Source organism: Miniopterus schreibersii (assembly GCF_964146895.1).
Source record: "Miniopterus schreibersii genome assembly, chromosome: 3".
NCBI classification, from domain to species: Eukaryota; Metazoa; Chordata; class Mammalia; order Chiroptera; family Miniopteridae; genus Miniopterus; species Miniopterus schreibersii.
In genome coordinates, this window is record NC_138103.1 from 42,272,060 (window position 1) to 42,286,876 (window position 14,817).

The following is a 14,817-nucleotide window of genomic DNA, read 5'->3' on the forward strand; positions in this document are numbered from 1 at the left end:
TGAAGGGCATGCGATCCAGGCTCCACTGACTAGCTGCACCCCCAGGCCTTCTATTCAGGAGTGAGCCGCACAAGGAAGTGGGCCTTACCCAAAACTTTTTGTTTAAAGCAGAAGCGGGGACTGAGGCATCAGGCTTTCTCCTTCTGTAAGCCTCCTCAGAACATTCTCCACCCCGCTCCAGGGGCTGGGCTAGAATACCTCTCCTCTAGGTCTACTTTTTTATTGTACTTTCCCACTGTATTATAATCATGAGCATATTTTATTAGGTTGCCATCTGCTGTAATATTTAAGGTAATACTAGCTGTTCTCACAAACCAAAACTATCCAGTGACTCAAACACAAAATAAGTGTCCTGTTCCTAATCATATAAAGTCAAAGGAGGGTGCCTGGGATCGGCAGAGAGCCCTGCTGTAGGCGATAATTCAGGCGCCCTGACGTCTCCCATCGTGTGGCTTCCCCCTCTGTACCACATGCTTCCCAGGGTGTCGTGCCCATCTGAACAAGGCCTGAAGGTGGGCGTGGAGAGCCCCACCCCAGGGGCTGTGGGAGCCGGGCCCTGCTGCGGTGCTTATCACCCCTGTCCCATCCCATTGCTCGGAGCTCGGCCACGCGCAGAGGCAGTCTGGCTTCCTGTAGCTTCTTCCAGGAAAGAGGGCATCGACACCAGAAAACTATGATAAGGCGTCCTATCTTCACTCTCTGTCTCTTCACTTGCTTCTTTCTTCCTCAGCTAGAAAAAAGAATCACAGTCAGAAGCCTCCTCGTGCTGTTACCCTGTGTAGATCAGACAGATGTGCTCTGACCCGGATTCCCTTTCCTTGGCTCTCCGGTGCTTTTCGGCTGAACATTTCTGGGGATGCAGGGGGGGGCACATATTCATTGGACGGCTATTTCTGAATGCTTTGCCTACAACTGCTTTTATCCCCGGGCTCCCCGTGCGCTCCTCTGAAAGGGAAAGCGCTGAGCGTGTAGGCTGGGCGCCACATGGGCTCTGACTTGCTGGCACATGGAAGCTTAGGAGGTTCCAAGTCATTGCCTACCGGCCACCCACAGGCTAAGGAAGGCAGCATCTTTTCATTCTCCCTGCCTCTCCTAGGTGCCTTGTCGGCGGCCAGGGAGAGCTGGGAATACGACTCGGGCGCCAGGGACCTCCAGAGCCCGGAGCTGCAGAGCCAGCCGGCCCTGCAGAGGCTCCTGGAGTGCGGCGGGAGCTCCTCGCAGCAGCAGGCCGCTCTGCACAGGCTGCTGGCGCAGGCCCCGCGGCTCGGCGACCCCGGAGGAGGAAGCTACCTAGAGCTGGCCAACACGGTGAGTGCCCTCCGGTCCACAGAACGCATCTCCGGGCCTGTGTGTGTTCCAATGCAAATATTTTAATTTTGAACTCCAGGGGACATATCGGGTATTGTCTTTTTAACTCATCTAATAAGCATTGTACTGGCTCCAGCATTGCCAATGATGTTAAGTACTCCGAACACTTACAGTCGGTGACTTCACTCATTATTAAGAGCAGAGTGGACTCCTAAAGGGGTTTTGGTTGGTAACTTATACAGATTTCATTACTAGAAGACCAATAACAGCTTTTCTTCAACTAGAATACTTCTGTGTTACCAGAAATTACGAATTAATAGGATATGATCCTTTCTGTTCCCGAATTTGGCATTTACTCATTTGAAAAACAAAGAGGACAGTAAGTTTATTATTGTCTCTGCTTGAACTTTTAAAATATTTTCTGTTGAAAACTATGATACAACTTTGGACATAATTTTGCTTAGTTTAACCTTCCTTTTACCTTAGGATGAATCATTACCATGACGACCTCTGGGTGAAAAGCTGTAGTCTTCCCTTGTTAGCTCTGAGACTGAGGGTGGGTGGCTGGTGGCCTGGACCATTTTGGGTGACATGCAGAGAGTTTATAAGTTGCGATTGCTACCCAACCTCTGTGGGAAAGGTCCACATACCTACCTTGCTTCTTGACTCTGAAGTTTGAATGGTGGAAATAAGTATCTTGACAACTTCACTTGTCTTGAGTATATTTACAATCTGTTTTGATGCAGAGCAGTTGTTTTCAGACTTTTTGTGTTTGAGGAACATTTTCTAATTCATACATTTTGGGTGATATGTCTGACGGAACTAACAATTCTACATACACCAGCAATAATTAAAATACAGTCATTAGGCAAATCCCAATTAAAGAACATTCTATAAAATACCTGACCAGTTTTCCTTGAAACTGTCAAGGACATCAAAAGCAAAAAAAGTCTGAGAAAGAGAAACTGTCACAGCTAAGAGGAGCCTAGGAATGGAACATTAGGTAAAAACTAAGGAAACCTGAATAAATTATGGACTTTAGTTGATAATTTATCTATATTGGTGACAGCTATACCATAATAATGTAAGATGTTAATAACAGGAGAAACTGGGTGTGAGGTATAGGAGAATTCTCTGTCCTGTGTTTGCAACTTTTCTATAAATCTAAAACTGATAAAATTTAGAATGTATTAAAAACACACACAGTCACTACTAGGTTATGGCTATGTCCCATGCAATCTGTAAAAGCATCCACAGTTATTGCACTGTTTGTCACCTAGTCACCCTTCAAGGACATTCTCGCTCAGTTTAAGGAGAACCATTAAGTCTCCTAATCTTGCCTCCCTGCGTGCTCAGGACACTAGGCGAGCATCAGTAAATATGTCACCTTTCTCAGGCATGGGCTCGGACTTAGGCTGTGCTGTTACACATCATTTGGAGCAAGTGGGACTTTCCTCTGTGCTATGTCAGCTCAGCCTTTTTCAAAACAAACATGTCAGAACAGTATGGGTTATAGCAAGAATCAATTCATCAGATTTATTTTGATTAAAGTTGACATTCATCAAAACACATTGATCAAAATTTAGTGGCACCTGCTGGGACAGATTCAGGTTTCATGGCCCACCAGTTTTCTGCAGCAAACGCAGTGTTGAAAACTGCAGGAGTTGGCTCTTTCCTGCCTCTGTGTGGCTGCTCGGTTCTTAGCCTCTTCAGTAACCTCTTGGATTTTATTCTGTTCTCCCATCTCTCCTGGTCAGAGGCCAGCTCACGCCCTAATCTTCCCATCGCCAGTCCTCTTTGTGTATTGTTGGTGAAGCGATGGAACTGATGTAACTGCCCAAGATGGCCTCTGCAGAAGCCAGTGTAAGAAACACTCCCTTAAATGTCGAGCACCCGGCTCAGGCAGGAGTGTTCACCTTACTAAAACTCATGAACTACACGTTTACAGGATGCACACTTTTATACATATATATAGAAGCTTCTGACAAACACATAGCTGATGACAGTGACTCTTCATTGGAATACATTGAATAAATAAAATTTTTTAAAAAAGAGCTGTAACTCCACAGACAAAGTTATACACTCTCGTTTAAGATGATCCCTTGGTGAAAACAAGACCATAAATGCAAATACAGGCATTGAAATCCTGTGATGGTGATTACATTATTTATTTTCTCACTGAATCGAAAATAAAAAAATTTAAAGTAGTGTTTAAACTCACAGACCCTTGATAACTTCTTTGGACCCTGTGGGACAGTGAATTTTGAGCCCCATTTCTCCCCCCTTTCTATATTTTCATCATGTGTCGTGTGAGGTTGGAGTTCTCCTGTCAAATGTGAGAAATGGAAAATGATCGTTGTTTTACCCGTTGTGCTTAGTTGGAGTGGTTGGTTTCATAGCAATAGTTCATGCCTGGTCTGCTCACAGGGGTCCATGGAGTCCAGTTTGGGAAATACTCCATATAGGTGGCCAAAGAAAGCAAATAACTTCTCTAAACTGCACACTTGGGCAATGTCTTCACTTAGGTACTCACATTAAAAATAACTTATATTCCTTCCAAAACAAATGTTAAACTAATAAAATTAAGTTCTGTTTTTTTTAATCCTCTAAGAGCAAAAGGTATTTTATCAGTGTCTAGTTTGGAGACAGAGAGCAGACAGTAATTCACACAGGGAAAGTTTTACATATAATTTCATTAACTAGTAGCAAGGGGTTACATACTAAGAAGTAAAGAAAATGCTCATGAATGCAGGAGTAGCATGTGAAAAGAGCAGCCACTCCCTCTAAAGCTGAGACAGCGTACCCAAGGAACAGACTTAGAAGAGGGCCCACCCCTCACCAGGCCCCACTGAAGGGGGCCCACTAGGTGGCAGAGACAGTCCCTGAGAGCAGGGAGCCAGGCCTCTGGAATGACAGCCACTGGGGCGCCTGCAAGACTCATTGAGCATCACTAAGAAAGTGCCCCCCGAGGTGCCTGAGGAATTCACTGGGAAGCTGCCTGCTGCAGTAGTGGCAAAACCCACTGAGAAGTCCCCCAGATGGTGCCACTGAAGCTTCCTAGGGGTGAGCACCACTATCCTGTGCTCCTGGCTTCCACCTACCACAAGAGCAAGCGGGCAGGCACCACGGAACCAGGACGGGAATGCCCTTCTCCTTCAGTGTCCCTCCAGTGCCTCCTGTTGACAAAGGGGAAATGTTTACAGGGCCTGGCTTTGGTATCACAAAGCAGAGCATGCAAAGGGGGACTTGGAGACAAGAGGCAATAAATTGATAACTGGTACCAGCATTTTTAGAATTGAGAAGCTTCTGGGAGCATCCTGCACAGCTTTACCTTTCTAAGCATCTCTTCCCTTTTTTTCTACCACCAAATACTTGCCGCCTTCCCCTGCCGAAGACAGTGGATGTTATGACTTGGAGGCTTCCCATACAGCTGGAAATGCAAAAGCAACAAGATGATGCACATAGAAACTTGTAGCAGTTAGAGTTTTATCTGAGAAGCAGAATGGCTACACATGTATGGACTAAAGGATTTTTATAAGGGTTAGGCGTTAGACGAATGTGGGAGCTGGTAGAGCAACGTATGCAGGCTCTTGATTCTGCATCTAGTATTGAGCCTGAAGTTCCTACTGTAAGTGTCTCAGATCAGCAGATAAGAAGGCAGGCTGGATGGGAGGAGAGCAGGGACAAGCTGGGATGCAGGGGGACAGATTGTGACCAAGGAGGCCCAACTGGAACCCGCTTCTGTCTCTTACCATGTCCAACCTCGATACTATGGGTGACCCGCGGGAGAAACGGGCACCCACTGCTATAGAGCTGCACACACACCCGGCCCAGGACTCAGAGGAGCTGAAGGAGGAGCCGGGTGAGAGTTGGAGCCAGCCTGGCTCCCCACATGGGTACGTGGTGGACAAGCAACAGCTGTCAGAGCATAAAGCACATGTCTGAATTTTACTTAGACTGTCTCTCGGGGCCATACAGAACCATACAGGAAAGAGAGCTCTGGAAAACATAGTCCAGCTAGGCTAAGGTGGCTTGGTACCTCGCCACCCCCGAGCAGGAGCAAAGCTGCCAGTACAGGCCGAGGCTTATTCGAAAGGCTGGGGGCAGAGCCATGTGAGACGCTAGGTTAGTGAGGGAGAGATGCAGTGGGAAAGATAATCCCTGTTCTCCCAAGGGAATTTCTCTCCCAAGCTGTGTATTTCAGGGAAGAGTCCAAGTATAGAGTGTGATGTTATAGCATCTCAGTAGTGATATATTTAAACATTATAAAAAAAACCACATAACTAAGTTTTCTTTTCTGGCTGTGACACTGACAGATTACTGAACAAAAATCAATTTCTTGATAGATCCTTTCAGCCACGCTACTTGTCTTTTTAAAGTATTCATTATCAACTTTATTAATTTTTATTAATAAAAGTGTGAATTAATTGATGTTAATTAAATGCAGTTATACTATAGAAGAAGTCATGCACAAGATATAAAGTATTTGAACCAGTACAGAAAGTTGAGGAAAAGTTAGTCACCTTTTATCTCCCCATCTTTCCTCGTTTAAATGGTCTTCACCAATTTTCTTTATCTGTCCCTGAATTGCTTTTAATACAAGGAACTTTCCATTTCTCCTTTTGTAATTTTAAGATGCTATAATCATTATGGTACTTGCCAAATTTGGGATTAGAATATTGAAACCTTTGGTCAGGAGGATATGTCCCGACCTTACGACTAGAGCAAGGCTGATTGTCCCCGGAGCACTCTCTTCTGGGCACTGTTCAGAATTAAGAACAAGAAATTATTAACCATAGCGCATGCTTATCACCTGTTAGATTTTCATAGAATTGGGACAATGCAAATAAAATATCACATTTTTCAGGGTAGCTACAGAAGGCTCTAGAGTATGGTGTTGATAAAAAGTTTTCAGAATCTCAAATTGTCACTTCCAAGTGATTGAAACTGAATTTCAATAACTAAATAAATTTGGTTAGACAGAGAGACACAGACACATTTGGCTTTGTGTTGTTGGTCATCTGAAATGCCAGATGACTTACCATTCTGGGGAAGTACACTGTTTCATGGGTTTTCCCTAACATTTCAAATGATGACATTGCCTCATTTCTACACGGGTGAAGATCATGGAGCCTGCCTTCTGCATCCTGCTACTCAAAGGCCAGCTCCTCTAGAATTCTTTGGACAATCTGGCTTCAACCTGGCCCGTTTTCTGTTTTAACTTTGCACTTACAGGGGTTTTTTTTCCAAAAGTGATTTACATTTTTAAAGAAAGAAAACAAAGACAGTTATGAGTTGTGGCAATAAAAGTAAGTAAATTTAAAAAAAACAAGCATAGCAAGTTTTGCAACTCTGTTTATCCAATAGGCCAAGCAGCTTTTTTTCTTTAGGCTATATAACATCTAGGTGTTAGAATTCAAATTAAAATGGTGTATATTGTCATACAAATCTATATGATCATAATTATTAATATAATTCATTATTAATTGAACTTTATTTGATGCAGAGTCCATAGTTATATTACTTTAGGGAACATTTGAAATCTACACATTTCAGCCAGTATAGAAAACCCTTCAGAATGCGTGGGAATAACTAAGGAATGTGTGTAGTAGCGGCGAGATAGATACATATCTTTTTGGTTTAACCACTTGACCAAGTCCATAAAGACTGAGTTATTAAAGAATCTTTACAGGTACTTTTAAATCTCTAAAATACTCCTCAGCCTTAAGGTTGAGATTCAGTTCTAACCTCCTGTTGAAACCACAATGCTCTTTTCCGGGAGAACTTTAAATTTGACAGTGGTTTTTCTTCATTTGTGAAAATGAGGATGCTCTTAAAGGATTGATTGTTGCTGTTACTATTATTGCTATTATTAGTATAAAATCTGCAAATACAGGATCTGTGGTTAAGTGACTGGGTGTGTGTTTCTGGAGAGGTTCTCTGGTCTTCTTTAGCACACTCTGAGCTTATTCTTTGCCCCCCTCCTTGGCTCTTAGTTTAGCTTGTTTCCTCCATGTCTTTGTCACAAATGGAAGGGCTGAATAACTTAGACAATGGCCAGAGGAATCCCCTGCTTTCTCCGCTATAATCTATGTAGATTGTGAAGAGAGAATATGACTCTCCTTACCAACAAATTATCGTCAGTCAGACATACAAAAGGCAGACACATCACTCTTCAGAAGCTTTTAATCTCGGCACTGAACGTAATACCTGCACAATAAATGTTTGTACCAGAAAAGAACGATGGCTCCCAGATATCGCAATTTCATGGACGGGTAACATTCCAAAAGATTGAAACTTGCCAACTTCTAATGTAAAAAAATCAAGAAAGCCAATCTACCTACTATCTAATATCACTATCATTTCATGAAAGAAAGTACTTTGGGGCCCTAAAGGTAGGTAGATATCTCTAAGTAAGTAAATAAATGAGGGGGAAAATTAACTTCAGGAAAGAATTCACATTTGTTTTTGTTTTTCACACTTCTCTGTTAATTGATGGGAACCGTGGCATGCGTTGGAACCCTCTTGCAGAGTAACTATGGATGTGGCTTTTAGCTAAATACACTATGTTTATGCTCTTTTGTCTGACTTTGGACAAGTCATTTAACCTCCTTCAGCCTCTGCATTCTCATAAAATAGGAATAACAATACATCCCTCATTTGGTTGTCATGGGAATTAAACAAGATAATGCTTAGAAAGTTCTTAAAACAAAGCCTCATGCAAGTGGATGCTCAATAAACAATAGTGGTTGCTAGTGCTGCTTCCTTATCTAAGGATCAGAAACAAATCTTGAGAGTTCCTTACAAGTGGATAGTTTGGGGTAGAATTTGGAAACAAACTAAAAATTCTGAAGAAACGAGATTGCTCAAGCACACTTCAAGATATTTACTGAGCACATTTTTATGAGTAGGAGCTGTCTCAAAGATGTCATTAAAAATTATGCTGAATAGTCTTGTATGTGGAATTCATTTGGAAATACCAGATCATGGGAAAGGATAATAATTCCTCCTAGAGATGAAAGGGTCCTTTAAAAACCTTAGTCTAACCTCGTCATTTAAAAAATGCGGACATGGATGCCCAGATCAAAATATCCGCCTAATGTCACATAGGGAGAAGCAGGGAAACTGAGACTAGAGGGTGGGTTTCCTGACGCCCCACCATGCCCCTGCCCTGGACTAGGGGGATGTCCCTCATTGTTGGCAAGAGAAGAAACAGCTGCTGGTGGGAAATGAGGGCTCTGGTGACCTCTCCTTAGGAGCTTTGCTGTTGACTCTGGGTCACTCTTCTGCTCTGCCTGCAGTGCTGGGCTGTTGTTTTTATGTCCTCTGATCCCCTCTGTGGAGCTAATGTTCAGCCACAACACCTGAGTACAGGTACAGTTTGTTAAAATAGTGACTGACTTCGGTACCAGGCCTCCTATTCTCCTTGCTACCTAGTCTCATCTCCCAGGAACCCCTAACCTCCCATGAATCAGCCTTCAAGGGGTGAATGTTGGCCCTGTAGGGGCCCCCAGAACTGCTGGCAGCTGGCAGCTCGTGGGCATCTGTCTGAATGCCAGTGGCTCTGCCACAGCAGTTGTTAAATATGTTTACTATCTCTTCTGCCCTTTTGGCAATCTGTTCAACTGGAACAACAAATCCAGTTTTAGGGCTTGATAAGAGTGTAGGCCCCAACAGATAGTGAGGTGGTAGGAAGCCATTAGATCACACTCTCTTAATGATTTAATTATTTTCCAATGATTCTGTTGGATAGTTCAACAGGGGTTCATCTTTTATTTTGTTTTCTACTGTCTTTGGGAACTCTGATTAACCAGGACAAAAGAATTTTGCAAATTTTAGAGTACACACTAGAGGGCAGTGGCCCCATATCTAGACACCTGACAGTTACCACTTGCTTTGCATTTCTCTGCCCTCCTTTATGGGGGCGGGGGGGGGGGGGGCAGAGCCTCCTCCACATCATACAAATACCATTTATGTCTGAAGTGTTTTATGACAACAGATCAGCTACTTGGCAGCACCTAATCATTCCTTGTAGTTTCTTTGCCATCCTTCTTCCAATGACTTATCTCAGCCCTGGTTGGGTTTTCATTCCTCTGATTTTGTATAAGACATCGTCACTGGAGAGTAATTAAAACCCCCGGTGGATTTATGTTGGGGCCTCCTGACATGATTGTGTAGTTATTTATGCCTAGATGTCAGGGAAGATTAGCATTAAATGCTGAGAGAAATGCTCCTGCCACTTAGATGCAGTTAGAGGCATCTATCAAAGATGCATTCAGAACCCAGAGACCTCAATCTAATTGGCAGGAATGCCACAGGCTTTCTTCAGCCCGACTTAAAGGTAGAGAAAAAGGGTTAGTAGTGAGGAAGGTCGACCCACCTTAACTTGTCAGTAGGATCTTCGGTCCAAAGGACTCGTCTCTCCCCTCTCCAGTCTCTCTTGGGTCTTTGAGGTCATTGTCCTTGTGCCATGGATGAGGGTAGAACCTTTCCCTAGAGACAGAAGCAGCGGAAGGGCTAATGTGTTCCTATTACTATTAATAATAATTGGTCACATTTATTAAGTGTTTACTGTATGTTGGAATTTGAAGGAAGGACCTTATCTGTATCATCTCATCTAACCCTAAACGGCCAGCCCCCTTTCAAGCCTGACCCTCTCCACCCCTCCCCCAGCTATCGCTCGGGCCCTTTGTTTCCCTGTAGGGGAGGCGGGAGGCACCCCTTATTTGTAAGAAGGGCCTTCGTGTAAGCTCGGGAAGTTAACGCTGCCAGTGACTAAGGCAGCAAAGGATCAGCGGATTGACGAATGATCGTGTCAGTTACACTTGTTGAGAAAAAGAATCATGTTAGTTGTTAGATTGCGTTCCTTGTTTCCAGACATCAGTACAATGTTTCATACTAAAATATAGTAAGTAGTAGTAGTAGCACTGTAATAACCCAAATGTCAACTGCCTCTTTTCCTTCAGTGTCAGTGTCTGTTTGTGCCATTGCCGTTTCCCCCATCGTAGCCCAGAATTGGAACTCAGGAGAATCGATGTTCGCAAATCAATTGGTGAGCAACGTGGATTGTAGTAAAGATGAGGACATGGAGGAGATTTATATAATGTGTAAATCACCCCCCTACACACGCGCGCGCGCACACACACACACACACACACACTCCTCTTCTTAAGCTAGGAGGAGCATCAGAGTCCACATTAGACACTCCAATCCTCTCAAGATCCTGCCCATGCCCAGATCCGAGGCTCTTCCCTCGGGGGTCCCCCTCCTTCTCCTAGCAGTGGCCTTGCTCACTCCCCTCTCTTTCCTTCTCCTTCTTAGGAGGGATGCAGATTCCTCTCCTAATGTTGGATGTTGTAATTTAGAAACCATCTTTTGTTACTAAACATGTCCTTAGTACCTTGCACTTCCATGTGGTTTATCAAAATATTCCTTTCAAATAAATGCACCCTATGTTCATCCCAGCATTATTTATAATAGCCAAGACTTGGAAGCAGCCCAGGTGTCCATCTGTGGCTGAGTGGATAAAAAAGCCATGGCACATTTATACAATGGAATACTACTCGGCCATAAAAAAGAAGGCTCTCTTACTCTTTGAGACAGCACGGATGGACCTGGAGAATATTTTGCTAAGTGAAATAAGCCAGTCAGAGAAAGACAATTAACATATGATTTCACTTATCTGTGGAATCTAATAAAATGTATTAACAAACAAAATAGAGACTCTAAGATAGAGAACAAACTGACAGCTGTCAGAGAAGGGGGGGGTTGCAGGGCTGGGTAAAAAAGGTGAAGGGATTAAGCAAAAAAACAACAACATCAACAACAAACTCAGAGACACAGACAAACACGTGGTGATTACCAGAGGGAAAGGGGGGTCAGGGGAGGTATAAGGGGAATAAATGGTGATGGAAGAAGACTTGACTTAGGGTGGTAAACACAATATAATATACAGTCGATGCATTATAGAATTGTATACCTGAAACCTATATAATTTTATTAACCAATGTCACCCTAATAAATTCAATAAAAAAGAAAAAAGAAATTCTTCTTACAAGAAATTCTGGGGGAATGAAATTTTCATTTCATTATAGAAAGGGGCCTTATTAAGACAAGGGACCTTTTACAGGCTACTGACTCTAAGTAGTCTGATGTAAACTACTCCAATCAGACATCTTATGTTTAACAATTCTTGAAGGGGCTCATTACCATGGGGATTTATGAAGATGACTGAAAGAGTGCTGAAAATGACTGAATCCATGTTCTATGGTGACAACCGTAGAAAATTCATTTTAAGTTTAATATAGCACCCTCACTATACATAACTAATATATAGTGATTTCTGTTACGTGTCCTAACTTCCCGTTTATTATGAAACCAGATTTAACCTTTAACCAGACAGTCTGGTTCTGTCTGGGTTCTTCTGTACGCCCATATTACTCTTATCCCTAGTTTTGATTCATGATTAGATGTTAGAAATTCAAACCATATCACAAACACATTTTCTCCATTTGTGCCCACTAATGGCTTTAATCTAGACAAAACATCTAAGTTACAGCCAAAGGTGTAAATGAAACCCTGTTTGATCACTGCCTCCCTCCTTCCCCCCCCACACCCCAGAGCTATCTCAGGTTACCTTACTATAATGCAACCCAAATTCCCAGCTTTCGCCGCAGCTTTCCAGAGTCCAGGTACGTTAAGATCAATCTCTGTTGGACCTTGTTAGCTAAAAATGTTTCCAATGAATCCAGAAAGGTAACTGTAGTATCAGAGGGGTAAAACTAGATCAGGGTTGGCAGTAGAGGGATGGTTTAAATTCCTGCGAAGTTTAACTGTGAAGTGGCTCCTTTTATAAGCAAAATGCAGGTTCCGGCTCTTGAAAACCTGCCTGCAAATGAGTTAAACCTTGATTGGCGTGGCATCATGCATTGTAATACTTTCCATTAAGTAAATGGCTTTTAGTTGTTGGATAAAATATTCAAGATTATCACTGAGATTTAAGTTTCTCTGGGCCCACAGCACTGTGGTTCTGGGTGATTCCCTGAGATAGCAACAAAAGACTTTGCAGAGAAGTCCTGGGAATCATATGAAAATAAGAATGGTCGATGTCCAGGAAGGGAAGAATTTTTATTTCACACTCGGATTTAGGTCATTGGAAATATATTGAGAGAAACTTAGGCAGCCAGGACAACCAGAGTTTAATATACTTCACCAGACAGGCTTTGTTTTGAGGTTGGAAATTCAGTTTGCGCATTCTTGTTGTGTGAATTACGCAAAGTTGATCCATCTCTTCAAGCACGGCCCCTACGATGGGTTACAGAGAGCTGTTGCCAGGATTTGTGATAAGAGAGAATCTCTTATTCCTACCCCAGCACCTTACTTGTATCAAAGTGGGGTATAGAAATGATGCCATATCCTATATGGAGTGAACAGTCCTCAACTTCTATTTTCCTTCTCTAATGAGCTAAGCAGGTAGGCAGAATTTAAGGAAAAGAATATTTGTAAAATGGACGCTCAGAGTCACAGCTGCAGACTCAAGTGAGTTGTCAGCTACCTTTGGATTCTCAGAAAGAAATAGAGGTCATATTGTTGGGGCCAGTGTGTTTCTTCCTTTCATTTTCTGTATGTCCCAAATTACGTAAAATAAGCATTTATGGTTTTTATAATGGAGGAAAAAAACTTTTAAAAAAATCTTAGTTGTAGCCAGTATATATCCCACATAGGCATTGGGATACTGGAAGGATGCTTACCAAAAGGAGGCTGAAAACAGTATTTATCCTGGAGTAATTGGGGTAACTGGTAATTTTAGTTTCTTCTCTTTTGAATATTTGCTCTTGAAATTTTTCTGCGATACACATTACCTGCAAAATAAATGAGAATTCTTTCTACAATGAGCATTGTCTACATAATAAAAATTAAGTTTATATATTTTTAAAAATCATACCCATACCCAAAAGTATTTATACTGTAAATTCATTCTTGTTCCACATCAACATTTTCGGTTTAGCAAGTATATAACCCTCTGTGTGTTTGGAATTGGATGCATCGAGGTTCAGAGGCTGCCTCAGAGAAGGCTCTGAGGTCCTCCCAAAACCAGCAGATCCCTGTTGCTCTCTCCCCTCCGTTTGTTTCTTCCCCTGCAACACTCCAGAGGCCACGCCAGGCCTGAGTCTGGAATAGCAGCAACAGTAATAGTAATAGTAATAGTAATAGTAATAGTAATAGTAATAGTAATAGTAATAGTAATAGTAATAGTAATTACATGTTTGTGCCATTCCTCATACTTTTAAACCTTTCCTGATAGTTCTATCTGAGCCTCTGGATGACTGAGTAGATAGCTGGCCTGGCATCAGTATGCCTTTCCCATTCTGCAGCCCCACTGAGGTTTTTAAAACAGTGGATCACATTAGCCTTCTGCTAAAGACTCATCAAAGGATTCCCAATGTGTTGAGAATATAATTTAAACTCTTTATAAGAGGGCCTGCCTGATATGGCTAAGACCACTGCTGTGACCTAATCTTTCCCACTTTCTTATAGGAATGAGCTCTGGCACACTGCTCCATATACTGTTCAGGACCTTCACCTGGTTCCCTTGTTCATTTGGTCCCCTTGTTCTGGAATGCTCGTCTTCCTCTTGCCAGCAATGACACCACCTTCTACTCAGGGCTGACTCCATTGTGTCTGTCTCAACTTAAATGTCTTTTTCTTACAGGCTTTCCTGACCACCCTCTTTAAATAGATGTGTCCTTACCTCTTGCCCACTTCTTTCTGTAGTAGTTATTCATGGCTGCATAACAAGTCACCCCAAACCTTAGTAGCTTAAAATAACCAACATTTATTGTCTTGCACAGTGTCCAAGAGGGGTCAGGCTGGGTGGTCTGGCTCAGGTCTCTCATGAGATGGCAGCCAAGACCTCAGCCAGGGCTGCAGTCATCTGAAGGCTTAATTGGGGCTGGAGAATCTGTTTTCAAAGTGGCTCACTCACATGCTTGGCAAGGTAGTGTTGTATGTTTTCTATTTCCAATGAATTATTTGGTATTTGTATTATTTGTCTCTCCCCACTCATTCATTGTCTGTCCTCTGCACCTAGTCCAGTGCCTAACATTTTGTTGATGCTCAATAAGCACTTATTGAATGACTAGGAAACCCCTCCCTATCTTCTAACTCAGCTGATTATTTAAAACAGGAGATATAAACAGGAATAAAATAAACACTGCTGGTTAATGTTTACTTCATCCAAAAAACTTTAGTTGAATAAATGGATGAGTGTAGGAGGAGTTGATCTCCTCTTTATTTACTGAAACACTTCCATTTATTCCAGTTGGGATGCTTGTAATGTACAATTTAATTTTTTCATAATTGATTTCCTTCATTCGTTTTTAAGTGAAATGGTTCATAACATTTGTCTTTTGTATCTTTTTCTATGGGTTCATTTTATTTGTTTCAACATATTCGTGAAAAGAAGTTGTAATTCAGAAATAATCAAAATACATATTTACTATCGCCATA

The 14,817-nt window shown here is 42.3% G+C and overlaps 1 protein-coding gene across 1 annotated transcript in view; it reads left to right on the plus strand.

Annotated features, from left to right (window-relative positions):
- Positions 1-14,817, plus strand: part of MCC (MCC regulator of WNT signaling pathway) — a 343,361-nt gene that overhangs the window by 74,800 nt on the left and 253,744 nt on the right. Inside the window, exon 3 of the mRNA XM_081133287.1 lies at positions 1,097-1,308. Coding sequence (XP_080989413.1) covers positions 1,097-1,308 — 212 coding nt within the window. The remainder of the gene's footprint in view (positions 1-1,096; positions 1,309-14,817) is intronic.